The 26,716-nt window shown below is 49.8% G+C and overlaps 2 protein-coding genes and 2 long non-coding RNA genes across 10 annotated transcripts in view; 2 read left to right on the top strand and 2 right to left on the bottom strand.

Moving 5' to 3' along the window:
• CCDC13 (coiled-coil domain containing 13) overlaps window positions 1-9,869 on the top strand; it is a 27,813-nt gene extending 17,944 nt beyond the window's left edge. For 3 of the 6 annotated variants that reach the window (XM_042044003.1, XM_042044002.1, XM_042044007.1), the window contains 4 exons: window positions 514-597; window positions 1,404-1,517; window positions 3,781-3,935; window positions 7,049-9,869. In XM_042044003.1, the coding sequence (XP_041899937.1) occupies window positions 514-597; window positions 1,404-1,517; window positions 3,781-3,935; window positions 7,049-7,518 (823 nt within the window). In that variant the 3' untranslated portion in view covers window positions 7,519-9,869. The remainder of the gene's footprint in view (window positions 1-513; window positions 598-1,403; window positions 1,518-3,780; window positions 3,936-7,048) is intronic. The other 3 variants (XM_042044006.1, XM_042044004.1, XM_042044005.1) reach the window with 3 other exon arrangements.
• On the bottom strand, window positions 6,531-15,076 carry LOC121671785. The gene is made up of 4 exons (XR_006018603.1): window positions 14,811-15,076; window positions 13,217-13,343; window positions 8,115-8,607; window positions 6,531-7,411 (listed from the first exon to the last, which is right to left on the bottom strand). It is a non-coding gene; the product is annotated as an uncharacterized LOC121671785 (long non-coding RNA).
• The window catches only part of HHATL (hedgehog acyltransferase like), a 15,559-nt gene continuing 3,321 nt past the window's right edge, over window positions 14,479-26,716 (top strand). Inside the window, exons 1-10 of one of the 2 annotated variants that reach the window (XM_042044010.1) lie at window positions 14,479-14,741; window positions 16,370-16,520; window positions 17,151-17,218; window positions 17,543-17,656; window positions 17,817-18,011; window positions 19,062-19,271; window positions 22,509-22,680; window positions 24,094-24,238; window positions 24,577-24,612; window positions 25,325-25,526. In XM_042044010.1, the coding sequence (XP_041899944.1) occupies window positions 16,415-16,520; window positions 17,151-17,218; window positions 17,543-17,656; window positions 17,817-18,011; window positions 19,062-19,271; window positions 22,509-22,680; window positions 24,094-24,238; window positions 24,577-24,612; window positions 25,325-25,526 (1,248 nt within the window). In that variant the 5' untranslated portion in view covers window positions 14,479-14,741; window positions 16,370-16,414. Of the gene's footprint in view, window positions 14,742-15,587; window positions 16,219-16,369; window positions 16,521-17,150; window positions 17,219-17,542; window positions 17,657-17,816; window positions 18,012-19,061; window positions 19,272-22,508; window positions 22,681-24,093; window positions 24,239-24,576; window positions 24,613-25,324; window positions 25,527-26,716 lie in introns of those variants that run through there. The other variant, XM_042044011.1, reaches the window with a different exon arrangement.
• Window positions 21,511-26,716, bottom strand: part of LOC121671786 — a 12,532-nt gene continuing 7,326 nt past the window's right edge. Inside the window, exon 2 of the long non-coding RNA XR_006018604.1 lies at window positions 21,511-21,939. This is a non-coding gene — a long non-coding RNA (uncharacterized LOC121671786). The remainder of the gene's footprint in view (window positions 21,940-26,716) is intronic.

The raw sequence follows: 26,716 nt of genomic DNA, 5'->3' as shown, positions 1-26,716 counted from the left end.
ACACATTGAAATGGGGTGTCCCAAACAATCACACACCCAAATGGGGTGTCCCAAACAAACACACACTGAAATGGGGTGTCCCAAACAAACACACATTGAAATGGGGTGTCCCAAACAATCACACATCCAAATGGGCTGTCCCAAGCGCACACATTCTATATCAAACCCATCCTGGCTGGAAGTGACACTCCATTGTTATCAGCTGGCTCCTCCTCTTACAACAGAGAACCTGACAGATCTTCCTGAGGGTTTTCACAAAGCAGATTTCAGAAAACAACGTTTTCTGGGAAGTACAAATTGTGCACCTTGCTGCAGAGCAGGGGTTCATTTGGTTATGAAAATGTGACATGCAAACACCATCAAACTGCACAGAGCTGGGATTGTCTCTCCCAGTGCTGGGTGAAGGTAGGGGGTGGGGGAGCTCTTCCCTACGAAACGCAGACATTGGGAAATGACTGGAATTCTGGGAAGACTGCCCTGTGTGCAGCCCCTGACAAAGCTTTCCTCCTGCAGGGCAGTGTCCACGATGGGCCACAGGCTTGTGGAGTCGGCAGCCACAGAGCCTTTCTTCCTCAGGGATGACATCCCACCTGGAAGGTGGGTATAGAAACTTCAGTATCAGCAAGGGAGGTGCTCTGCCATGCTCTGCAAGCTGCTGGAAATCCTTGTCCTGTCTGCCTTGTTTCTGTAATGAAAGCTTCTTGCACCATCCTTCCTACCTGAAGCTGTCCAAGAGCTCTAACATCTGATTTCTCTCTTAATTTTGTAATTGATTTCTTGTTTGTCACCAATCTGTTCCATTTTCACTCCCAAACACCAAGATTTCTCCTGCTTTTTTATTCCAACCAAGATTTCTCCTGCTTTTTTTATTCCAAAGGAGATCTTCCTGAATGCAGAGAGGTCAGAGAAGTAATGAAGTACATAATAATGGGGTACATGGGAAAACTGCCCCTTCCTTTCATCACATATTGGACACAAAAACAGCCATTGTGCAAGTGCTGCCTGAAGCCTTTCAGAGGGAGAAAATCAATATCAAGGCTTTTAATAGTTTTGTGCAGCACTTGGGAGATACAATCTTCTTTTACTTTGGCAGTAGCAGTGGGAGGAGAGTCGGGGGTAATGAATTGATCAGAGGTAGAAGTTTGTTTGCAGGGGTGACGGGGAGGGGAAGCATCCTGGAAGCAGGTTTCTAATGACATTCCCTGTGACTTTATACCCGAATATTTCTGTTCTATTTATTGCAGTCTAGAGATGGGTGCTGGGGGGAGGTAGTGAGCCTGGCTCTGCGTTCTGCCTTCACCTTCAGACAAGTGTGTTTGAGATGTTGCTCAAACCCTGCCTTTGTTTCATTTCTTTCATTTAGGAAGTGGGAAACAGACTCTCTGTGCTTGTGCTTTCCTCAGGGTTGCTGGCCAGGGCTGGGAAGTGCTGCAGGCAGAGATCAACAGGGCTCTGTTCCAGGCTACTGAAGTGGAGAGGGACAGGCTCCTGGAACTGGTGACTGTGCTGCAGAAAAGGTACAGCCTCATCCCACCAGCATCCTTCGTGGGGTGCTGGGATCAGGGAACACTGCAGAAGTCTGGGACATGCACTACAGTACATCACACGCTGCCATCCTTGCCTTAAATAGGGGCTTTTCAAAATTTTTCTGCTCAATTTCCCTGCCTGGCTGATGATTCATTCTTTTTATTATTCATTTAGAACAAAGAGCAGAAAAAATGGAGCCATCTTCCAGCTTGCTGCACCTAGATAAAACCAGAATTCCTGTATTTATATATGCACGGCCTTATTGAGGCAGCAATATTATTCATCAATAGTAAATACTGTAATTATAGTTATAATATTCTGTTCCAAGGCTTTCCACATTCTTTTTAAGTTTCACTGTATCCTTTTCTAAATGAATTTATTCTTGTTTAACTGAGGCATTACAGTGATTTTTTTTTTCATTTTATTTTGTATGATTCAATTCAATGTAAGATGATGTTAAAAGCCAACTATGTTTTAGAAGGAAGGGAAAGCAAAGTAATTTTTTTTACACCTTTCAGCTACTGTTTTTTTTTCCCCAGTATATGTTATTTGATTCCCAAATCTGTATTCCAGTATTGGAAATATGCTTTCATCTGTGTGCTTGTCAATACAATAAGCAGTGTTTGAATACTTGCTTTAATTTACCATCATTATCTTTCTCACTTGTATAACTTTTGTCCTGCATGATTAAACACAGTCAGAAAAAAAAAATAGATTTTTCTTTAAGAACTGTGGAAAAGGTGCTTTTAAAGGTAAATTCTGGAAATACATGCTGGGAAAAATCCTTTTCATGTTTGTAAGCCCAGTGACTTTAATAGAGCTGTGCAATCAGATGAGGATGGAGCTGTGAGTGGTAACTGAAGTGTGCCCACCACCAATATGGGAAAATGAAAAACAGAGTCAATGAAATGCACAGTTGCTTGTAAAATGTGCCATAAACTGATGATTCAGCAGCTCCACAGTTATCACACATTTATCAAGCAGGTAACATAAATTTTGTGAGACTGTGCAATAACTCTTAGAAGACCTCAGGGTAATATAGCACCAGGCAGATTTCAACATGAATATATGTTAAAAAATCTGGTTTTCCTCCTCTTTCCTCCACTGCTGGGCTGTAACAAAGCTCAGGTAGCACAGATAATGCTTAAATCAAGAGGAGAGCACTGGGAATTGCTACGAGTGGGATTTTTTTCACAGCATTTTAGTTTAAATTATTCCTATTGGCAGATGATTCCATTAAAAAACCCCACAGAACTTGCCATTTTCCCCCCACTTTTTGTGAAAGTGGATGCCAGAGGAACACCAGGGGCAAATGAAAATTTAGTGAATGCAGAACCACTGAGATGAATAAAATGTCTCAGAGCACATCACCAGCCTGGGAATTCACTACCACAGGAGGTCGAGTCTTGCCTGTAGCTACATTTTTAAGCCAGTGATATAATTTTATTATAGTTGTAATATTTTTTTTTTTAGTTATGCCAGCTAGGAGGCAAATAAACTAATCAAGTCTCTTGATTCAGAGAGTAACCAGCTTCCACCCCTGGGGTCAGGAGGGAAATTCTCTTATTCAATCCAATACAATGAGTCAATTTGGGTTTCTTTTTATCCTTAAACTCCTTGGAATCACTTGGTGTCAGCCACTGCCCCACTGGCAGCATCTGTGGGTGCACATGAGATTTTTGCAGTTAATTTTCTGCGATGTTATGCAGAATGGAGAGAGGCAATTTGCTCTTCTGTGCTGTCATCACCAGTTTCTTTTCCACCCTCTCCCATCCATGGTTGTGTCTAATGGCCAAGTTTATTAAAAGCAACTACAAGTTTCTTTTCTTCCTCTCGGATAGCTGACGCAAATGTTAGACTGTGTTCTTATAAACTATTTTCCTTCCAAGCTTTCCCAGAGTGTCTAAAAAATGCAGTTTATTATTCCTGTAATAAAAGATCTCTCCTCAGCAATCTGCAGCTTTCCTGCTCATCTGAGGGGTGAATTCACACAGGGAGCCAGAGTTAAGGGATCTGAGCAATCTCCATTAACAAACCCATTGTTTCCAACTGTATTCATTAGTTAATTCTCTTTTGCATATTTAGACGATGTCGTCTGATACAATTTCGCTGGGATTTCTGCCTTTGGATGCATGGCAAGTTCTTTCCCTTCTGTTGGGAGCTCTGCAGAAAGAAGCAGGATTCAGTACCAAGACTGACTTGACATAGACATGACACAAATGAGCTGAACTCCCTTTTTTTTTTGCCTGTCAGGGTGGAGGAAAGCAGTGACAGAGTCTTGGAAGCTGAGCAGAAGCTTCAGGAAGAGCGGTGGCGAAGTGACATCTTGGAACAGCAGCTTGAAAAGCTGCAGGTGGATTCAGGGAGCAGCACAACTGCACAGAAACCTCCCCTGAGGAGCACAACAGGTGAGGGGGAGCCCTCAGCCACAGCCACGTCCCCTGTTTCACCTCTGTGCTTAATAGACAGCGACAACATTGAGGCTGCATCTGCCAAAGCCAGCCCAGTGCTTGGCCTTGCACATGGTGATGGGACCTGCTCAGGCCCAGGAGCAAGGCAAGAGGCAAAATCCTGGCCCCTCTTAAGATTCAAGAGGATTTTCCCACAGGTCTGAGCGGGATCAGGATTTTTGCAGTGTGTTTCCGTGGGATAACTCCGGAACAAAAAGCTTTCCCCTGCTCTGTGTTGCCCCCAGGCCCAGAGCTCCCTTTGTATTCGTGCCTGAGGGATTCAGTTGAAGGTTAAGAGCAGAATTAAAGGACGCATCCCAATTTAAGCCCTGTCAGTGCCTATGAAAAACTATTGCTGGTGATGAAGTAATTAGATCTGGTGTAATTTATTATCCCATGAACGTGATAATCTCCTGCTATAAATATGAAAGCCTCCCTGGCGTAGTTAAAGAAGAAGAATTCATGGTGGATGTTAAATTTTTATTTCCCTGATCAGATCCTTTTATTGCTTAAGGACTCTGATTCTGTAAAGTGTCTAAACCAATAAAATGGCACATATTCTTAAGGAAATTTTTCCAGTGGTTTCCCTTTTTATGTGTATTTGGATAAAGTAAGAAGACTTCAAATGCCAGGAGATGAACAGCAGGGAGGGGAATTCCAATTTGGCAAATGTTGGGATGGTAGCAGCCTGGGTTAGGGTGAGCAGAGGGACCACAAGCCTCATGAGAAACCTTGGATGAGCCCTTCAGAGGAACCTTTATCCTGAATGGGGACTGAATGAGTCCTTCAAACCTACTCCTCTCTGTAAAACATGGAGTTGTTCCTTAGAGCAGGATTGTTGTGTCCTTGGAAGGGGCTCCAGGCCACACTGACCCATTCTCATGTGTTTTTGTGTGAGCACTGATTCTTAGAGTTGTCTCACCTGTATTAACTGAGAGCAGAAAAAGTAGTGCAGAAAAATTCAGATCCCAACAGTATGGGAGCATTTTGGTGCTGGCCTGAGTTTCTGACTGCTGAGAATTTTACACAGCCTGGTGAAATGTTGATGTGTTCTGTTATCAAAGATTCCCCTTGCAAGCTTCAAGAGAGACAAACTCTCCAGGTCCTGAGGCTTTTTGGTCAAGTTTTGTTGTGCTGTAGTAAAGTTTTAGTAACTCCCCTCTGGTAGTTAGCATTTCGTAGCCAGAGGAAGAAGCTGTTTTCACCAGTGTGACAGATTCCTTCTCACTTAATATTTAGTTCATTAATCTCCTCTAGCTTAAGGACTAAAAGCAAAAGTAGAAAAGGATTGGCAGTAAGACTAATAAGGAGAAATCCTCTCTAAATCCATGAGATGAGTAGGTAACAATCTATTTCACCACCCTGCTTTGATGAGAGCTTTGTGATGTGCCAAAACTCTCTGGAGTTTGCACAAGAACCAAGTCTACAAGTCTGTAGTACACCTCTTCAGCAGAGCATGGAGGTTATCTCAATGCTTTCATGCCAATGGTTGAGGAAATAAGAAGAAATGAAAAGCTTGAATACAAAATAGAGACTAGAGAACCTGCTAATTAACATAATATTTTCCTTTCTTTCTGAAAGTGCAAAATTGGAGAGAGCTGATCTAATTGCTAATCTAATGTTTCTGGTCTCTTCAATTCAAGGGAAGTAGATAATGATGCTAAGCAGCTGGAAACAACCCAGTTGTGTTTTAAAATTACTCAGGCTTTTCATTTTCTGTGCTTATCCCTGTCTTATCCAAATTCCAAATTATCAAAGAATAATCCCAGAGGAGGGATAGGTAAGTAACAGCAATTTTTCCTCAGCCCTGTAAAGCACAGCCTCAAGATCAAAAGCACTTTTTAGTTATACAATGCAGCCTTTTCCTCCCAGTTGTTTTTGTCAGAGTTCAGTACTCTCCAACCAGGTTCTTTCAGATATTCCACACGAGGAGGATTTAATGTTTTAATACCAGATGTACTTATTTGAAAATATTTGATGTTATGAGGGATGTGAATTGGGAAAAGGGATACAGAAACGTGCCAACATGGCAACACAAGCACAAACCAGCAATTGCAGTGTTCAGTGGAATCACAGCACAGGTGCCAGCCTGGGTGTTCACTGTCATGGTGCTGTATTCCCAGTTATAAGGACTGCAGCCAGCTCCAGCCTGTTGTTTTCTTCATTTAGCTGTTTGGGGGTTTTTTATATATATAATTTATTTGGGACTGAACCACACAAAACTTTCCCTCGTGTTACCTGGCTCCATGCTTGCTATTGATTATTTTATAGAAAGCCATTTACTTACATTTACTAAAATCTTTCAGTTTTTTATTGACAGCAGAGACCACCCTGCAGTCCCTCAGGGCTGGGATAAGTTGAGCATCCTCTGCAATAGCTGTGCTCACTTCCTGCACTCCTTTCTGAGCTCCCTGAACACTTCTCTGATCCTCCTCCCACTGTAGGGATTCACTGGTCACAGGTTTTTCTTCTCCAGTCCCAGTAATAAATTTGAATTATCTTTTCTCTTTAGCCCTGAAAAAAGTTTCTGAATTCTTTTGAAATGACCAGAGCTGCGTGTTTTGGGTAGACCTTTATTTAGGAAAGCATTCCTGAGTTAGAACCTAGGTTTGAAACACACCTTGAAGTACATTTAACCCACACTGTGTTTAGGTTGAGCATCAAAGTGCTTTACAAAAGTTGTTTGAATGGGTGCCACGTGCAAACTTTGTCCCAGACATTCAAGAAGCAACAGCTGTCATAATCTCAAACACAGCTACAAGATCAACATCAAATTAATCCTTTTCAGCTGTTTGTCACCTCTTGTTTTGGTCACTTAAATATTTTGGATTCATTGTTTTCCTCTCTACATACATAGGCACATATTTAGCCCTGAAATGCAAATTCATCATGTTTTCATTCTGCTGGAAGGAAGTTAAAATAAGTCTGTCATGTATTTGTGATATATTATGGCTGTAACATAGAATTTATGAGATTAAGTATTTATTCACTATTTCCTGATACTGACTCAGTGTGCTGCCAAAACTGATTTGTTGTTTTACTAAAACTCCATTTTGTGATTGAATCGGCAGGCCTGTCAGGACTCCCCTTGTATGTGAGTGACAGAAACGAGCTCTCTGCAGCCCTGTCCAAGCTGCCCCTGGAATTTCAGGTGAAGGAGCTGATCACAAGGTATTTTCTTCCTTTCTCCATGCTGGGATTACTCTTTCCTACCTCAGGGAGAGGTGAAACAACTGCTCATTCTGCTCTTTCTCACGGCTGTCATAAAATCACTGCAGCTCCTGGGTTTCAGTGTTTCTTTCCCAGAACAGAGGCAACTGTTCTAATTTGCTTTGAAGCTCTCCAGCTCATGGGGAAGTTTTTCCTTTTGTTTCCTTGCAGGCTTGGGCTCCAGCTGGATGAGAACAAAGCTCTGAAGGCTACTCTGGAGAACACTTTGAAAAAGAGAGAGGAAGATTTTCAACTGTATCAAGACACAATGAAGGAAGTGAAGAATAGATTTTCACGGCTCGTTCAGCAGCAGAAACAGGAGAAGAGTTAAACAGGGAGAGAGCCCAGGCGCCGTGCCTGGGAATTGAAATGCAGTGGCAGCAGCGTGGTTTTGCAGCCTCAGATCGTGTCATTTCTTTAGCATTTGCAGGAGAAGATGAGAAACAGAGATGAAATACAAAAAGTGAAGGTTTTATGTGTCAGCAAATTCTGTCTGTGAGGGTTGGCAAGCAGGGCTAGTGGGTGCACTTTGGGAAGCTGCAGTTCTGCAGGGGGATTTTGGGCAGAACCTCCCAGGTTTCAGCACAGTGTTCCCTGAGAGGGCTCGATATTCAATCTGCTGCTGCCTTTATCAGCTCAGGAAGGAATTTGCTGTACAAAAGTTAGGCCAGCCCCCTTCCTTAGAACAAAACAAGCTCTGTTTTTATCCCCTCGCTGATACCTGCCTGTCTCAGGCTTTCTGTAGCACTTCAGTGCCGAGGCACAGGATTAGCCTGACCTGGGACGATCTGCAAATCAACTTTGGGTGGGCTCCTCTCACCATTCCAACCTCTTTCTTTGCTTGAACATATTGGCAGCAGTTCTGTGAACTCAGTGGAGCTTCCACTGGAAAGCTGTGCAGATCACCCCTGCAATGAATCAACCTACCTCAAATTCAGCTCATTCCATCCAAAACTTGCCATCCAGGTTATGAATTCCCTTTTTCTGGGTCTCTGCATTCATCCATCAGGCAGATCTTGTTCTCTCTGGGAAGAAATGCTATGAAATGTGGGCAGGTCTTCACTGCAGCAGTGCTGGGACTTTTGGAGCTGCTGCAAACCCTGCCAGCCCTGTCCTTCTCTCCTGCAGCACAGTGAGGACACGGAGTGCAAGCTAATCAGGCATTGCCATGCAGCCTGCCAGTGGAGAGCAGCCTTGGGGATTCCAGGCAAATGGAGAGCCAGTCATTTTTGTACAGTGCTGTTTTGTTTCTCACTTGAAAAGTCTTGGAAGCTTCTCTCTTTCTGCTTTGCTTTGTCAGCCTCTTTTTATGAGCCTGAACTTTGTCAGGCTTTAACCCCAACCAACACCACCAGTGCAAAGTGGATTTGTAGACAGGAAAATCACTGCTCCCTTCCCCAGCACAGGGATCCTGACTTCCCTGGAAAAAAGCAGAGCAGGAGTCACTCCAGATGTGTTGTCCCTGTCTTTTATCCTGCTTCGGTTCAGAAATGTCTCTCTTCAAGAAATGTCTCTTTTCAAACAGTTCCTGGAGTTCCTGATGGAGGAGCTCAGGGAGGTGGGGATAACCTCAGCACCTGGGAGTTAGCAGAGAATTAACCCTCCCTGTGCTCACGAGGCTGCTCCACTCCCCCAGCACTGCCCTGAAGCTCAGCCAAGCTCTCAGGTGCCTCTCTCACAAAAAAGCAGGACCATTCATTGCCATGTTTTTCCTGCCAGTAGGAAAAAGCATCTTGCAACCCTCAATCATCTCTTGAGGAATAAATCCTGGGTTGAGAGCAAGCCACAGTTTCAGTTGCTGTTCAGCTCCATCCTGATGTCTCTGTAGAGGGGAGGGATCCTCTGACAGGGATTTTAGGGACCTGCAGGAGTGAGCAGATCCCTTGGAAAAGCTGCCTGAGCAGGGGCAGGGCTGTGGGGACTGTTCTGTGCAGTGGCTGCTAAATTCAGGCCGTAACTTGGAGCTGCAGGTTCTGATTTTGCTTACACAGGAGTGTGAATCAATAATATTTTCGCAGGAGCTGAGCAGAGGCATCTGCTGCCCTTCCTCATCCCCTGTCCCAGGGAAGCTGTGAAGATCAAACCTCTCTTTAGGAAAAGGGCTCTGAGTCAGCCCCTGAAACACAGGGAAGAAACTGGGATGTCACAGAACACACATGGCTCTCCTGCAAACCTCAAGTGCTGCAACACTCATTTCTTTAAACTTGTGCTTTTTTGGGGCTGCACAGAAGCATTTTCTCCTTTTTTCTGCACCACCAGCTGCCTTGACAAAGAAAGAATCTGACCACTATTGATGCCTTAGGTTTTAACTTTTATATTTTTCAAATCCTGCACTGCCTGGTGTGTGACTCTGAAGTTCCTTGTAGCCTGTTAACCTCTGCTCTCTGTGCTGGGCAGACACAACAAAGCCTCTCTGGGCCTGCTCTGCAAGGACACCCAGACCGTCCTAGGCCCAAAATGTGTAAACCAAAGAGCCTCTAAGGGGGGCAAGCTGAGGGGAATTACATCATTAACTGAAGCTTTAATTGGAGAATTAACCCTGATGTGCAAATGAACCCAACCTATAAAAGTGTGAAGAACTCGTGCCCTGGGGTCCACCTTGGGGTCCATCTGGGCAGTGGCCTCTGGCCCCCAGGGGTACCTTTGAAGGCCTTTCAAATAAACACCTGCCTTATTCCCTTACTCCTGCCTAGTCTCTGTTTCTAGAAGGCTCCTCAAGGCATCACTATAAACCAGTTTATTTAGGCAGCCTGTACCTGTAAGCAGCTGCTTCTCATGGAAATGTGCAATCTGTGTCCTGTCACAGACTGGGGGGGGGAGCAGAATGTCCAGACCTTCTCAGTTTTCACCTTAATTTTGAAATACACTCTCCCTGCACTTCCACAGAGTGACCTGCCCTGAGTTCTGCCTGTGCTGGCTCTTGCTGCTTCCCAGTTTTCAAGGGATGAGACCAATTTTCTTGCAGCGTTTTGATAAATAAAGAAACCCTGGCAGACCTTGGGAGCAGCAGCCCCCCTGTACCCCAACCCATCACTCAGAGAATAAAATCCATGACAATATTTTTCTCTCTGCCTGCAAAATCCCCATACTTCTGGTCCTCGGCCCCAGGATCTCTCCAGCACAGTTGGGCTGCTTGAGCTGCAATATTTCTTTCAGGGACACAGCTGATATGAAATCACCACAACCCCCTGCTTCCCTTGGAACTTTCAGTGCTTTTTTTCCCTCATAGATAAGCACCAGGCTGTTAAAATCTTGTATTTCAATTCTAATTTGAATTTCTCTGGCTCCAGCTTGCAGCCAGCCATCGCTCTGCCTCTCTTAGATAAAAGCACTGTGAGTCCCCAGCATTTCCTCACTGGGACAACCCTCATCCAGTGAAAAGTCGTGTCCCAGGCAGCTTTTTGATAAGCTCTGAGTTTTTTCAGTCTCTCACTGTGGCTGATGGTGGTGACAGGCTGAAGGTGACAAGGCTGGCATGGGCTGGTGGGTATGGTTAAGGTTAATTTTGCTGCCAGTATTTAGCTGGGAGCACTCCTTGTTAGGATTTGGCCAGTTCTTAACTCCAAATATGAGTTCTCCAAACACTTGGGCTTAGCCGAAACTTGTCTCCTGCCCTGGAGCTGGGCAGAGCTCTTCCATGGAGCAGCCATAAAGTGCCTGATGGATGCATCTGATTTTAAAGTACAGCTGAACTGCTGGGAATAAGTCATCTGCAATGAATTGTCCTCCTTTCCTTTGGGCCTGCTGCCAGGAGCTTACCTGCAAGGAGCTTTCCAAAGTGGCTGTAACATGAATTAAGTTGCATTAGGGTGGTTAAATGTAGACAGTATTGACACAGGAGAGTTCTCCCTGCCCTGGGATCCACTTGGACAAGGGGCACAGGATCAGCTGGGGGGGTCAAAGCCCATCCCACTGGAATTTAGAGCCATGGATTGGGGCTGTGGGTGGCTCCCACCCTCCCTGAGGCCCCAAAGCAGGACAGGGATGGGAGGAGGAGACAGATTTCACTCCTTTATGTGGGACAAATGGGGAGGAAGCTGGTGGCAAAGGGGAACTGAGTTGGAAACTGCTTTGCTGACCCCCCCCCCAGCAGCCCCAGGCAGCAGCTGCCACTGCCCTGCAAGGCACAGTGCAGGACAAAAGGGAAGAGGTTCAGCTTTAAATGGAAAAACACTCTGGCAGAGCCCCTGTGCTCTAAATTAAGCCATGACAGAGCCAAGGGAGATATTGGGTTTCTCATTTCTCCCTTCATCCTCTCCCCTCTGGGCCCAGCTCCTGAGCTGGCTGCTCCCATGGGACAGGGTGGCATCACTCAACAAATGCCACCTGAATCCCTGGGAGTCTCCACTTACAGCTCCAAAACCATCCCCAGGCAGGGGCTGAATCCCGGGCTCAGAGCAGCTCGTTGGTCAGGGAGAAGAGGGATCTGTGGGATGCAGTGTGGCAGCAAGGGATGGGGGGTCATTCCAGGCTGTTACTGACTGGATTGGAGCATTTTTTTGGGAATGGGAGGTGATTCTGAGGAGAGGAGCTGAAGGCAGTGGGTGGGGGAGGTAGTGGGAGTCTCCTTCAGAGCCTTTTCCTGGGGTGGCTGGAGGTTTGGGACCTTTGATGGGGTCGGTGTGTGCCCGGGGGGGACGGGCAGAGCCATTCTGGGGGTGCTGAGAGGGGTCCTGGGGTGACCATGGATGGATGGATGGATGGATGGATGGATGGATGGATGGATGACACATCCCTCTGTCCTGAGCCATCCTGGTGGGGTTGGCATGTTCCCAGTGATGTTTGCATGAGGAACCCAATGGGACAACCTCAGGCAGGAAAAACAATCCACGAGATTGGGACCTATGAGAACGGAAGAGGGACTCGATAAGGACGTGGAGTGTGGGAAAAGGGGGAATGGCTTTAAACTGACAGAGAGGAGGTTTAGATGGGATATTGGGAAGGAATTCCTCCCTGTGAGGGTGGGCAGGCCCTGGCACAGGGTGCCCAGAGAAGCTGTGGCTGCCCCTGGATCCTTGGAAGTGTCCATGGCCCACTTGGATGGGGCTTGGAGCTCCCTGGAATAGTGGAAGGTGTTCCTGCCCATGGCAGGGGTTGGAATTACAAGAATTTTGTCCCTTCCAACCCTTTCTGGAATTATATGACTAAATTCTTTCTCTGCTTCCCACTCAAATTTCTGTTCCAGCAGCAGGGACACAGCAGCCAGGGAGTTTGTTTGGTGTCCCCACTGACATCCCCAGTTTGTCCCAAGCCTCACTGGGACAGAGCCAAGCACCTTTCCTGGAACCCCACCACCTTTCTCAGACACTAAAGAGGAGCCTGGCCCCAAATCCTGTGCCACAACTTCCAGCAACCCCCTCAAATATTTGGAAAAATATCACTTAAAGCAGCTCAAAGCTATAAACACTGGGGCAATAAAACACAGAAATGTCCCCTGTGCTGAGGAAGATGCCCTGGTCACATTAAAAATAAATCTTATTATTTTAGAAATCAGGAGCCAGGGGGGAGGCTTAAATTTTTGTAATGTCTATAAATTAAAGCTAAATTATTTTTATCACCACAGCTCCCAGAGCCTCATGAAAAACTGCTGCCCGGCCCTTCACCTGTGCTGTATTTGAATCCAGCAGGATCACAGATTTCTCAGGATTTAAAAAAAAAAGTAAAGAAGGTGAAAATCTACCATCTGCCTGAAACTCTCTGGATGCCAGTGCCCAGAGGAGCAGCACGATGGGGCTGTGACAAAAAAAAAACAAAAAACAAAAAAAAACCAGGAAAAAAATGGATTTGAGGGCTGGCTTTGCTTTCTGCATGGATTGGGATGGGGAGTGAGCGGGTTTGGGAGCCAGGGGGGTGACATGGATCTGCTTTTCCTCGTTGCCTTCCTGCACCACCACAGCGAGCCCATGTCCATCTGCACCCACAGACTTCATTTTCCCTCCTGCTGAGGCTCCCTGTTTGGGAGATCGAGGAATTGTGAGGGATTGTGAGGAATTGTGTCCCGCACTTATCTGCACCGATCCCTTAATTACCTCGCCTCTGAGCAGCCAGTCAATTACGCCGAGGTCTGGGAGCCGAGTCCCCGGGCAGGGATGGAGCTGCAGCAGCAGGATCCGGGCTGGAGCTCCGGGGCATCCAAGGGGCTGAATCCTGCCCCGGCTGCTGCAAATAAAGCGCCTCGTTAGGTGCTGGAAGTGTTGCCACACAGCCCTGGCCAGGGAGAGCGTCTCTCTGCGCACACCGGGTGAAAAATGATGCTATAAAGCCTTTTTGTTCGCAGCCAGTGCAACAGCAAAGCTGGGCTGACTCGAGGGCTGCAGATCCTCCCTGCAGAGCCCAGAACACCGCATCTCACCCCAAATCAGACAGCCCATGGAGGGATTTAAAAAATGCGGGGCTCTCCGCCTTGTTTCTCCTCTCTGACCCCACAGGCAGCCCAGAGATGCTCAGGGAGCTGGCCCCAGGCTGAGCTGTCCCCAGATCTCACAGGGGCTCGGTGACAATGTGGGCACCGGGCACAGGCCTGACCCTGAGGCTGTGGAGATTTTCCTCTTGGCTGAGCTGTGTTTGCCCGCCCTGAAACAGCAGAGGCCACAACCCAACCCTGCCCCTTCCCATCCCCTGCTGGGGATGCTGGAAGCCGAGAGGGAGACCCCAAAGGTGGCTTGTAGAGATCCCAGGATAACTAAGGTTGGAAAAGGATTCTGAGATCATCGAGTCCAAGCACTAACGCAGCACTGCCAAACCCACCGCTAAAACACATCCCCAAAGTGCCACATCCCCGTGGATTTTTGAACAGTTTCAGGGATGGCGATTCCACCGCTTCCCTGCACAGCCTGTTCCAGCGCCTGACAACACTTTCAGTGAAGAAATTTTTAGTAATATCCAACTTAAATCTCCTCTGCCACATCTTGAGGCCGTTTCCTCTTGTTCTGACACTTCTTACCTGGGAGCAGGAGATGCTGCAACCTCCGAGCCTCACTTAGATTTAAACACTGCCCAAGATGAGTCGGAATGACACTTCCTATTGGCTCTGTGCTTCAGTTTCCCCATCCCCAGGCAATGATATCTCCCTCTGGAACAAGGTGATGGCGGTACCCCCTCCCTCGTAGGGCTAAAAGTGAGGACCCGAACCCCCCCCTGGAAGGAGCCAGTCCCTCCCTGGTGCTGCCGTGCCCCGGGGCTCCCCGGGCCGGCTCCCCTGGCTCGGGGTGAGCTTTGGCAGCCAGCACGGGCCCTCTCAGCAGCTGCCGTGACAGACAGCTCCCGAGCCACCCCCCTCTGCAGTGCTGCTCTAAAATAAAAATACCTCCCGCCTGCTCCGCTCCACTCCCAGCCAAACTTCCTCCAGGGGCAAGGTGGGGGACGGCAGCCCAAAAATACACCCGCTCCCCCCGCCCCAAACCGGGCTGAGAGATGCTGTAGGGCAAGTCAGCGGCCCCCCAAACCCTCTGTAGTGTCCCCCTGTCCCTTTTCCCCCTCCTGCCCCCCCGTCGCGGTGCCGGACGCTGGATCCCCGACCCTCGCCCGCCTCCCCCCGCGGCCCCGGGGCTCAAGGTCAGTAGCGGGGAGCGATGCGGGGCTTGGGGGGGCCACGCTGCGGGTGGTGACACGCTGCTCCCGCACCTCCAGCGCTTTCTGTCACCTCTGCCTGCCCCCACTGCCCAGCCGGGGTCCGGGGAGGGGAGCGGGGCGATCAGGATGGTGAGGATGATGAGGATGCTGCTGTCCAGCGGCCGCTCGGAGCTGCGGGGGGCTGTGCCGGGACCCCCCCCCCCGAGCCTCACTGGGCAGCCCGGGAGCGATCAGGAGTTAAAATTGTCCGAGGAGTCCCCGCCAGCCGCCTCGCCCCCGCGGGGTCGGTCCCCGCCGGCTCCTTTGCGGGGTGGCCTCGCCCGCTCCCCGACAAAAAAAAAAAAAAAAAAAAAAAAAAAAAAAAAAATTTTAAAAAGGGGGGGGATTAGGAAGAAAAGCTTTTTAAAGGCAGTTCCGTGCGTGCCCTCCCGCCGCAGGGGCACCGCAGCGCGGTGGCAGCGCCCGTCCGCAGCGGCCCCGCACCGGGAGTGACCGCGGGGCGACCCCCGAAATTCCCCCCGGGATGAGCCCAAAATTCCCCCCGGCAAACGCGTTTGGTCCACGCCGGGGGGAGATGGGGTCACCCCGCATCGCTGCTAAGGACTCCCTTGCCCCGCTTAAAAACCTCGGCGACCAAACAAAAAATAAACGTTTGAAATTAAACCAATAATTTTAATATGATTTTAATTGTTCTATGGAATTATTTGAATAACCGCAGAAGCTTTGCGACGCGGATGCCAAAGCTGAGGGTGACCGAGGCTCCTTTTACGCCTTAATCCCTTCAGCGCTCTCAGGGACGGTGGCGGGTGGGGGGTGGCAGCGCCGGGGGAGGGTGTCCCTGTCCCTGTCCCCCCGCATCCCGCATCCCTCATCCCGCACCCCGCCTGCTCCAGCCCTGAGCCGTGTTCTGGCAGCTGCCGGACAGGCAGTGAGGAGGCTGCGGAGCTGTAAGGCACGTCTCGCCGAGGTTAATTAGCCTCGGCAGGAGTAATTAGCCCAGGGCTAATTGCAGGGCTGGGCGTCGCCATCCCCCGAGCGCTGCGGATGCCGCCGGGGGGCTCGGCCGTGTCTGCGGGGTCCTAAAGGCTCCCGGCCGGGACAAATTAGGGACCACGGGGCTTTGGGAGCCCCCCAAGAGCCGGAGGCTGGGCAAATGCCCAGCAGAAGGTGAGGCAGCCCAGGGCAGAGGAGGTGGGGAAATCCATCGCGTCCCCTCCGCCAGTGGTGTCCCCGTGCTCTATCCTGGATCCCACTAGGAATTAGAGGTGGGGACACCAGAGACACACCGGAGGAACCCCATCCTGGACAGCTGGCATCCTGGAGCAGCTCTGAACATGGCGATAGATGGGAAGAGCCCCTCATCAGGAGCACCTGGCTGAGCTGCCCCAAATCCTGGCTCCCGGGTGGGGTTTGCGGGAACCTCTTCGCACCTGAGTTGTGCCCCGGGGCTCAGCCCCAGGTGTGACCCTCTTCTCCTTCCCTTCAGCCTCCAGGGAAGCCCACAAAGCAGAGCTGGGACGGAGCAGCAGGAATTCAGGGTGTTTGAGGAGTATGAGGGCAGGTGAGCTCTCACTCCTGGTTTTCCTCCCTCTCCTCTCTCCCTTTCCCAGGTCTGGATCCCTCCCTCGTGCCGGCCGGGGCTGTGACCTCCCACCATGGGGGTTAAAGCGATGCTCCCCAGCTACGAGCTGGGGTTTTATGCTCTCGTGGTGACCTGTGCTGTGGTCTACAGCGGCAGCGGGATCTTCGAGGCATCCAGAGGTAACGCTCCCATCACATCCCCGGGAGGGAGGATGGGTGTAAGGTGCCTGCTTTTACAGCTGTTGATACCAGCAGCAGATCTCTGGCTTTGATTGTTGCAGAGAACAGCTTGGAAATCCTTTTTAAAGGGATTTTTGCCTTGTTGCTTTCTTGTCCCTACTTCCAACTGCTCAGGGCAAGAGGCTGTGGGATGTCACAGGTCTCCAGGCAGTGCCAAAACAGGCAACCAGCACCCTGCCTACACAGGGCTAATTCCCTTTTGTGTTTGTTTTTTTCTTGGGGGTTTTGTGTTTGTTTTGGTTTGGGATTTTTTTTGTTTGGGGTTTTTTTTATTTGTTTTTGACCTTTTGGGGAGTGTTTGCTTGGTTTTCGTTTGGAAGCCCACAAACCTGAAAATTTCATGTGATCAGCCAGGGGATGTGTAGTGAGAAAAAGGCTTTGCTGAAAATTCCTGCAGAAACCTGTGGCCACTGACTATTTTGGTTGTCCATGGCAATCAGGCACTTTTGGGATGGGGCATTTGAGCCCTGCTAGCTCATTATCACAACGATGAAGGTTCCCTGCCTGGCTTGAACACGGATCCCGTTTCCCAGAGCTGTTTCTCTCCCTATAACTCTGGTTCTTTTGCAGACAGCATGAACAGAAAGGCCTTTCGGGATGGCATAAAGCCAGGCTGGCACTACTTCGGCAGAAAGATGGTGAGTGAGGAAGGGCTCAGGCTTTTCTAGCTACAGACAGCCTGGTCAGTGGAGACAGAGAGCTGGATTTCTGCTGCTGACACACTTTTGCAAAGTCCACGTAACTCGTATTTTTCTCCCTAAATTAGTGGGGGAAACACCAGTCCTGCAGGGCTGTGGATGCTCCGCTTTGTGTACGCCGGGATGAGCGACCTCTGCACGCCCCTCCGGGGTTTTATGTCCCAGCTAAAGTGCTCGGGAGTCCTTGGGTGGAAAATGGGCAGAAAAGGCTTTAAAAGTTGTGGGGCTGGGGGCAGTTTAAAGTGCCTGGTGCTGCTCCTGCAGGACGTGGCCGATTTCGAGTGGGTGATGTGGTTCACCTCGTTCAGGAATGTCATCATCTTCGCCCTCTCGGGACACGTCCTCTTCGGCAAGGTCTGCTCCATGACTGTGCCACAGGTGAGCCAGGGATGTGGTGGCATGGATTTGAGAGCACCAGGGGTGGCCTGGCACCTGTGGAAGAGGTTTTGGGGGATGCTCTGGGATGGGGGGATGTTCTGGGCTAGGGGGAGCAGGGTTAGGGCTTTCACCCTGCTGACCACGGCCGCTCTCTCCCCAGCACCGGGCTGTGATGTACATGATCTACGGGGTCCTGGCCGTGCTGGGCAGCATGGGGCCAGTCTACCTGATGATCATCCTGTCCCACTGCCTGGTCCTCTACTCGGTGGCGCTGGCCAAGCAGAAGTGGCTCTGCTATGTGGCCGGGCTCTGCTGCCTTGCCTCCTTCAAGGTGGAGCCGTTCGGCTCGTGGCAGGTGGGTGCTGTCCTGGCTATGTGTCCACCTCTTTTCCAGGCCATCTGGTGTCCATCTCCTTGGGTTTATCCCCAGGGAGGGCTCCAGGGGCAGCCCTAGACCCTGGTCATTTCTCCTGGCTGCATCAGAGCTCCCACAGTGTGTGAGAGGGAGGGGACTGTTGAGATGCCGAGTTTGGGAATAAATCCCACAGCGATTATGCCATGTTTTGGTGGCTTCATGTTGTTCCAGTACAAAGGGCATCTGGGTCCTTCTTGCTGCCCAGGCAACAACTTGTCAGCCTGTGGCTGCCCTGTGGCTCAGTTTCCCCAGTAGTAACACGCAGCTGGGATGGATTCAGCAATGCCCATCTTTTAGGTCACAGCCTAGTTAAGATTTTCTCTCACTGCTGGGTGGAGAAAAGCCCGGGAAGGACCTTATTAAAATATTCAGTCTCTCAGCAGGACAATGCTGCCTCTCCCTGCCACCATAGATGTGTTCCTTCTCTCTCCATCAACCATGTGCTGGCTCTGCTTTACTCCCTGGGGACACCTGTGACAGGGTGACATTGCCACCCCAGACCAAAGCCTGTGTGACCAACAGCTGCTTGGTGACACGGCCAAGAGGATCTGCCACTTCCTGACTGCTCTGAGCTGCAGGAGCCAGCTGGGAAATCGAGCCCCAGTTTCCTCTTTTCAGCTCATTAACTTCAGAGACAATTGGTGTCAGAGCATAATTAGAGGTTTTTCTTGAACTGAAAACTAAACTGACGGAGGTCAGGGTTAGATGAGATATTAGGAAAAAATTCCTCCCTGTGAGGGTGGGGAGGCTCTGGCACAGGGTGCCCAGAGCAGCCGAGGCTGCCCCTGGATCCCTGGAAGTGTCCAAGGCCAGATTGGATGGGGTTTGGATCACCCTGGGCTAGTGGGAGGTGTCCCTGCCCATGGGATGGACTTTAAGGTTCCTTCCAACTCAAACCATTTCTGCTGCCCCAGGAGTGGTGTCCCCAAAAGCGAGGGAGCACAGAAGTGACACCACACTCCTGGTGGTAACTCTCTGTTTCTTGTCCAGAGCGGGTTTGTAACGGGAGCTTTTGACCTCCAAGATGTCCTTTTCTATGGAGGATGCACCTTCACCATCATGCGCTGCATGAGCTTTGCCCTCGAGAGCTCCAAGAAGGAAGAGGGCATCTACTCCATCTTCGACCTCCTCAAGTACAACTTCTACCTCCCATTCTTCTTCTTTGGGCCTGTCATGACGTTTGACCAGTTCCATGCCCAGGTGAGTGATCCTGAGGCCAGGCTGGAGCAGGACTTCTCCCCAGTTTTGGTTTTTTTTGGTTTAATGTCTTCAAAAAATCCATCTTTTGCCACAATGAAGGTGCAAATGGTTGTAGAACTTCTTGTGGTCACCTGTAGTCTGTGACTGTGCATTTTTGTGGGGAAGGGCATCAACTGATGGATTTTTAACCTTCTTTTTGGTTTTTTTTGGCCCTTTTCACTGACAATGGAGGATCTTGCTGTGATGTCCTTGCCCACTGGACATCTGCACTGCTCAGTGCCTCAGTTTCCTCATGTTGTCACCCCAGGACCTTCATGGTGAGGGCCACACGTATGGTGCCCACCCATGGGACCTCTGCAGGCTGTGAGAGCAAGGACAGTCTCCATTTGCATCCAGCTACTTCACCCAGGGAGCAGGAGTTTCCAGGAGTGGCCTGTGTGTCTTTAAACCAAGTTATTTCCCAGGAAATAAATACGATTGGGTAGAAGCTGAGTTCCAGCAATCAGGGGCTCCATGAAATACCCTGATGCTCCAAGTCTTTGCCTGTTCCATACAACCAAGAGAGCTTTTAGATGAGCAGGCTCCAAACAGCTCTGGAAAACACCAGCAGAAGCCTGGGCTGGGACTGACCTCTAGAGCTGCTCCACAGTCCAAGATCCAGGAAACCTGCAGTGCTGTGTCCCCCCTCACTCTTCCCACCTCAACCTCCTTCTACACCAAGGATCAGCCTTGGCCACCAAATCAAACTGGTGATGCTGGAAAAGGGAGGTGTTTGGTCAGCACTGATGCTGTGGAGGATTCCTACCATGTCCCTGGGTCCTTCTGCAGAAGAACAGCTACATCGAGTTTTTGGACCCAAATTGATGCCTGGGTACAAGAATGTTTTGGAAAAACATTTGTGAATTCTGAGGAAAAACCAGCCCAGGCTGGGGGAGAGCAGCCAGAGCCTCATGGTGAGGAGGAGATCAAAGACTCACCAGCCCAGCACCTTCTCTCATGTGTGGGGCTGGTTCTGTTTGCCTAAGAAAGGCATGGGACCAGCACGAGCCACGATTCAAGCCCTGCTCCTTGCCTGCTCATCACCTGTGGAATTAACAACCTCATGGTGCCTCTTAAAAGGAACGAGTGCCCTTGGATCTTACTGGACGTATTAAAAAGGATTTTTAGAGCATTTGACCCCGAAGATCATAAGGTCAGCTCTGGTGACCCCTTCAGGGATGCAGCCAGGTCCTTATAAATGAGGATGTTAAACTCCCCATGCCTCCAACACCTGAACTCCCACTGCTCCTGCAGAGCTGGATCCAGGGGGAGTTTTATTTCCTGCTCCTTTGCACAGCCCCCAGTCAGGATGTCTGAAGCCACTTAACAAGCCATTCCCCTCTCTGCTGCTTCAAACGCTCACCCCAAAGGCACAAGGATTAAGTCTCCAAACCCTTTCCCCTGCCCTGGCCTGGGGTCCTGGCTTGGCCTGGCCACCACTGCCATCTCCTGGCTACATCCCCCCTGCACTGCTGGAGCTGCGGCTGGCTGCAGAGGTGAATTCTTAATTGCCCAAGAGCAATTAGGGCAGGAGGCAGATAGAGCCCTTCCCCAGGGTGGGATGTATGGCCCAGTTAGAGATCTGATCTGTCCCTTTGGATCCTACTGGTCTTACATCCTGGTGGAGCTCTTGCATCCCTATGTGAGATGGGAACTCACCTGTACCAGGGCTTGGCCAGCCAAATTTGGGTGGAGAAGCATCTTTCTTAATGAGATCAAGGGAACAAATTCCCTTCTATAGGGTTGGGAATGTGGGGGACACAGCCCTGATCCCAAGGGGGTGGTGGCCAAGTGCTGGCACCACACACAGACACGAGGATGAGAGGAAACAACCTCAAGTTGCACCAGGGGAGGCTTGGATCGGATATTAGGAATATTTTCTACAAGGAAATGGTTATCAAGCATTGGAACAGGCTGCCCCAGGGATGGTGGAGTCACCATCCCTGAAGGTATTTCAAAGATGTGTGGATGTGGCACTTGGGGATGTGTTTTAGTGATGGGCTTGGCAGTGCTGGGTTAATGGTTGGACTCAATGATCTGAATGGATTTTTCCAACCTCAGCCATTCTGTGATTCCATGGAAGGAGGGTTCTGTGTCCTCCCACACAGCTCCATGGCAGACCCTGTCCTCCCTCAGCTCAGGGTCCAGCGACCTCTTTGTATCCTTAAAGCACCTGGTACTTAACAGACACAAACAAAAATCTGGCAGAGGCTTTAATTCTCAGGAATCATCTGGATTTGACAACAGGGCTGGTGCAGCAGCCTGTGGATTATGCAGGGAGAGCTCCCACCTCTCTCACGGAATAAAGGGGAAGTAATAAACATAAGAGGATTTTGAATACAGCAGCAATTTTACGGCGATGTGGGGAAGCAAGGACACGGCTCTGCCCCGTGTAATCCTGAGAGCTCACTCTGGTGATGTTTATATGACAACAACCAGAGATGTGACAGCTCCTGGAGGCAAACCCCAGCCCCTGTTCATGCAAGACACAGCAGAGATGAAATCCCCATCAATCAGGTCCCACCGATTCGGGACGGCCCCTCGAGCAATTCTCCCTCTCACTGACAGCCAGATCTGCAGCAGGAGCTTCAGAGAGCATCAGTTCTCCTCCTCCTTCTCCCAGACGACCCTGGACAAAAATACAGCAGAGCTGTCAGGCTGGGATTCCAACCCTGGAATCCATCCTGGAGATGTGATGGGTGCAAGCATTTGCTCCCTCTTAGTGACCTGTGCAAGGGGCTGTCCTGAAGCAAAGTTGATTTTCTGAGCATGTTGCTGCAGAATGAGCATGAAACCCTGGCAGCTCCCTGGTCAGCGTGGATTTCACCGCACCTGGAGTCCTGAGTACAGCCAGACCTGTCACTGCTCTGTCTCACCACATGCCTGCTCTGCTGGAAACCCCAGAGACGGGACCAGGAGGGCGATGCAGGAGGGACATCCCTGCTGTCCTCAGCACGGGGGGTGTGGGAGGGGTGCTCTGGGTGACATATGTCCTGCTCCTTGTGGATGTGCTCACCTGAGCCAGTCCTTGGGTCGTCCCTTAACCAGTGGAAATTTGGGCCACATAGACCATGGTGTGATTTCTAAAGGCGAGTGATGAATCCATTCCTACTTGGACTTGACCATCCTTCTGGATGAAGGAAAGCTGCCCATCCTGTCCCTGTCCTCAGCCCCACCCTGGTTTGTCCCTCCCTGCAGGTGAGCACCCCAGAGCTGAGGCGCAAGGACGACGAGATGAAGAGCATCCGAGTCAATGCCCTGCTCCATGCTGGGGCCATCGTGGCTGTGGACATCATCTTCCACTTCTTCTACATCCTCACCCTCCCTTCCGACCTGAAGTTCGTGAACCGCCTCTCGGACTGGTCCTTGGGTGAGTGGCCGTGCTCGGGCACGTTCACCCCTGTACTCAGCTCCAAAGCAGTGGTGAGTGATCCAGATCTCCATCCACCCCCCTTGAGAGGCTTTGGGAATGTCTGTGTTGGACAGGTTTGAGTAAAAACCCCTCATCCTCCCCCTGGCCACGCACAGAGCTGGGGTTGGGCAGCCCTGGAAAGGATACCTGGTGTTGGTCTGACCTTTTCACAGGGTAAATTGTTTAGTTTGGGGTTTAGGAAGCTGAGCACCAAGACATTTTTGTTGCCTTTGGACTGGAAGGGAGCTCAGCACCTCCAAAAAATCAGCAGGGCACAGCAAACCACGTGCAGAAAGGCAAAGCCTGAGTGCATGTAAGGAATGGGGTCCACAGAGCAGTCAAACACTGGAGTTGGTGCCCAGATGGGTTACAGATGATCCCAAAAGAGTCATATTCAACACTTAAATGAACAATGTCCAGAGCAACAAATCTCTATTTAAAGTTGGGTGTTCTCCAAGCAGGGCTGGACCAGAGATTTCCAGAAGGCAAATTCCCAGGATAAGTGATGGTAGCAGCACTGGCCTTTGGCTGGCAGCTGGATGGAGGATTCCAGCTGGTCACATCCATGTCTGATGGCAGCATTTCAGACACCACCACACAGCAGAGGAAAAGCAGGGGCTGGAGGAGCCTCATATCTCTCCAGAGTGGCATCTGGAGACCAGGATAAAATCCTAATGCAGCTGGAATGTCACTAACATTGCTTTAGGGTGTCCCAAGAGTCGTGGATGGACTGATCCCAGGTTACTCCAGAGGGAGCTGAGCTCTTCTGACTGACCACCTCTGCCTGGCCCACGGTGGGAGCATCCCTTAGTCTGGGAGCTGGATCCCACCAAGATGGGTGCATTTTAGCTCCTGTTTGCAGAGGCATTTGAAGTCTTTAGTGGCTGTTCCTGCAGGGTTTGTTCCCCAGTGTCAGACACCTCTTTAAATCAGAGGTCCTGGCCCTGGCTCTTCTGTAACATCGACGTTACATCCATGGCCAGAGGGAGCCGGGGTGGGAGGAATTTTGATGGAGGTGCCAAAAAAACCTCAGAGGTCAGACCTGAGAACTGTGATAATTTCATCACAGCTTAACAAGCCTCAGAGGGAAGGAACAATGATGGAATAAATGACTGTATAAACAGAATTTCTTCACCAAGACCAATAAGCAGTTTGCTCTCAAATACCTCAAGAAGAGATTGTGCTTTGGTTCAAGCCTCTTAAAAAACTTAGTTTCAAAAGATTTGCTGGTCCAACACAGCAGTGAGTGTCTTCTTGATGTTATATTTGTTGCAATAGACTCCATGCTCCCATGGGCCATGATATCCCCAGAAATCCTGATGCATCATTCCATGCTCCTTTTCCCCCATTTGACTCCCATTTTTGCTCCAGCTGGCCTGGCCTACTCCAATTTGGTGTATGACTGGGTGAAAGCTGCTGTCATGTTTGGGGTCATCAACACCATCGCCAGACTGGACCACCTGGACCCACCCCAGCCCCCAAAATGCATCACCATGCTCTACGTCTTTGCCGAAACGTGAGTACCCTGCGAGCATGAACGGAGAGCATTTGAGAACCTGCACGAAGGAGAGGATACCTGGGCTGTCCTGGGCAGCTGGTCTGTGAGTTGGAGACCACCTGAAATTGTAGTCTAGACCTGGCCATAGCCCAGGGAAGTATTTGCTTCCAGGCAGGAAGCAAAAGATAAGGAGAGAAGTTAAACCTCATCTATAATGGCAGTGGCCCAAGGAAGGAGCATGGAGGGCTTCTGTGAGCAAGGTCCGAGTTGTGCCTTGCCAGGGATTGGGTGTTTTCTCTGTTTTAACAGGTTTTTGTCATCATTGTGTGTTTTAACATGTCCTTATCCTGTTTTAGGCATTTTGACAGAGGGATTAATGACTGGCTCTGCAAGTAAGTGTCCAATCCACCACCTCTGGTCTGGTTCAGGGTCTTCCTTTCCATCCCAGAGCAGTGAAGCATCACATGCTGTTCGTCCCAAAGCTGGGCTGTCCTGTCTTCTGGATAAATGCCACTATTTGCTCTGTTTAACCCCAAACCCATTGAATTTATTGCACAAAGAGCAACAGTCCCCTCCTCCAAAACTAGGAATAGAAGAGTCCTGCCCCAAAATCCCTGTAAGTCTGGTGGGTTTAGCATTCCCTCAGAGGAGGAAGAGCCAGGTTTATATTTCTCTAGGAGGAAAGGGGAACTGAGTCCTGTAGCTCCATCTTCATCTCCCTCAGCCCTTCACCTCCCTTCATCCATGAGTTCACCCCAGCAAACCTGTACTGAGGGAGGTGGCTGCTCTGCGATAAGACCCTGAGCACCAGCAAGTCTGAGAGAGCCTGCAGCTCCAGAGACCCCAAGTTCTAGCAAATTTTACCTGCCAGAGGGGGAAAGGTGGATATTTTGTCCTCAAGCATTTATAGGTTTGTAGGAACACAAGTCACAAGCGGTTGGGGCACAGCAAAAATCAGTTCATTGCAAGAATGTGTCAGCAGAACATCCTCCCTGTTTTACTGGGGTGTCATGGACTGACCTGCCCGTGAGGAGCTTGGGAAAAGAGACTCCAGAGGGGTGTCCCAGACTACAGGGAGCACCAACCACCTTCCCTGGCCCTTAGATACGTGTATGACCACATTGGAGAGAACCACGACAACATCCTGAAGGAGCTGGTGGCCAGCATCTCCACCTTCACCATCACCATGCTGTGGCTGGGGCCCTGCGAGGTCGTTTACATCTGGTCTCTCTTCAACTGCTTCGGCCTCAACTTCGAGCTCTGGGTGCAGAAGTTCTTCCAGCTGGGGCCCTTCGCCAGACTGGAGGTGAGGAGCTTGGCTGCAGTGGGGATGGGGAGGGGACAAGGGGGCTGGGGACAAGCTCTGGTGCTGGAAAATATCCGTGACTGGAGGGAGCTCACGCTGGTTTGTAGGAGTCAGATTTTCAGCTGAGGCTGAAGAGCAGAATCCCTGAGGATGCCATGAAGCTCCATGGCCTGGACTCCTGCGTGGAGGCCTGAAGCTCTTTTCCTGTGGCATTTAAAGTCATGGAATCATTAAGGCTGGAAAAGACCATCAAGCCCAACTGTCAACTCAGCACCACCACCGTGTTCACCACTAAACTGCATCCCTAAGTGCCATAGCCACACGTTTTTTTGAACATTTCCAGGGATGGTGACATCCCTGGACAATCCTTGGGATCAGCTACTGCACTGTGCAAGGGAAGCACGGTCCTGGTGCTCTGTGTCCCTTCATTTTATGCACTTTGTCACCCACCCACGGCACACTCCTTCCCCTGTGATGCTTCACAGGAAATTTAGGTCGGGGAGGAGATCCCAGAGGGGAAAAAAGAGGTCCAAGAGAAGCAGAAATGCATCTCCAATGAGGCATCAAAGTGCCAAAGATGGACACAAAATATGAGGTCTGTCCTTGGAAATATGTTTATGCACATGGGGGTAACCATTGGAATATTCCATGGGGAATGTCCGTATTCTATGATCCTGTGGGGAAGTGTTTATGTATTTCCTTACAGGAATAATTTGTTCTTCTTGTTCTACAAAGCATCTTGGCATTCTCAGTGGTTTTGATCTGATTTCTTTTAAAAGCAAGTGTTTAGATGCTAGAACAAATGATTTTTAAAACACTCCAAAGCTTAGTGCCCTGTCTCTGTTTGGGACCAAGGTGTCTCAGGGACATGCTGGAAACAAAACTTAGGGAACTCCATCCTGGAAACAGTTATGTTCCTTATTTCTTTTTCCCAATCTAAAGTCTGGAGCTCCTAAACTGGGTAAATAAAGATCTATTTTTAATAAAAACCATGGAGAGCAATCCTCCTGTTTGCTCTCCTTGTTGAACTCCTAATCAGATTAAGGCTCTCACAGGCAGTGAAATCTCCTTCCCTGCGGCACCACAATTCCCAGCACCAAGTGGCCTGGGGATTCACCGTGCTCTTTGAGGGCTGCTATAAACTCCTTCCCTGCTCCACTCACAGCAGCTGATCCTGAAGATTATGTGCC

This window comes from Corvus kubaryi, unplaced genomic scaffold (assembly GCF_017639235.1).
Source record: "Corvus kubaryi isolate FWS band 111438036 unplaced genomic scaffold, C.kubaryi_AGA036_p1.0 37398, whole genome shotgun sequence".
NCBI lineage: Eukaryota > Metazoa > Chordata > Aves > Passeriformes > Corvidae > Corvus > Corvus kubaryi.
Note: the sequence above shows the minus strand (reverse complement) of the source record. Positions and strands in the feature narration are given on the sequence as shown.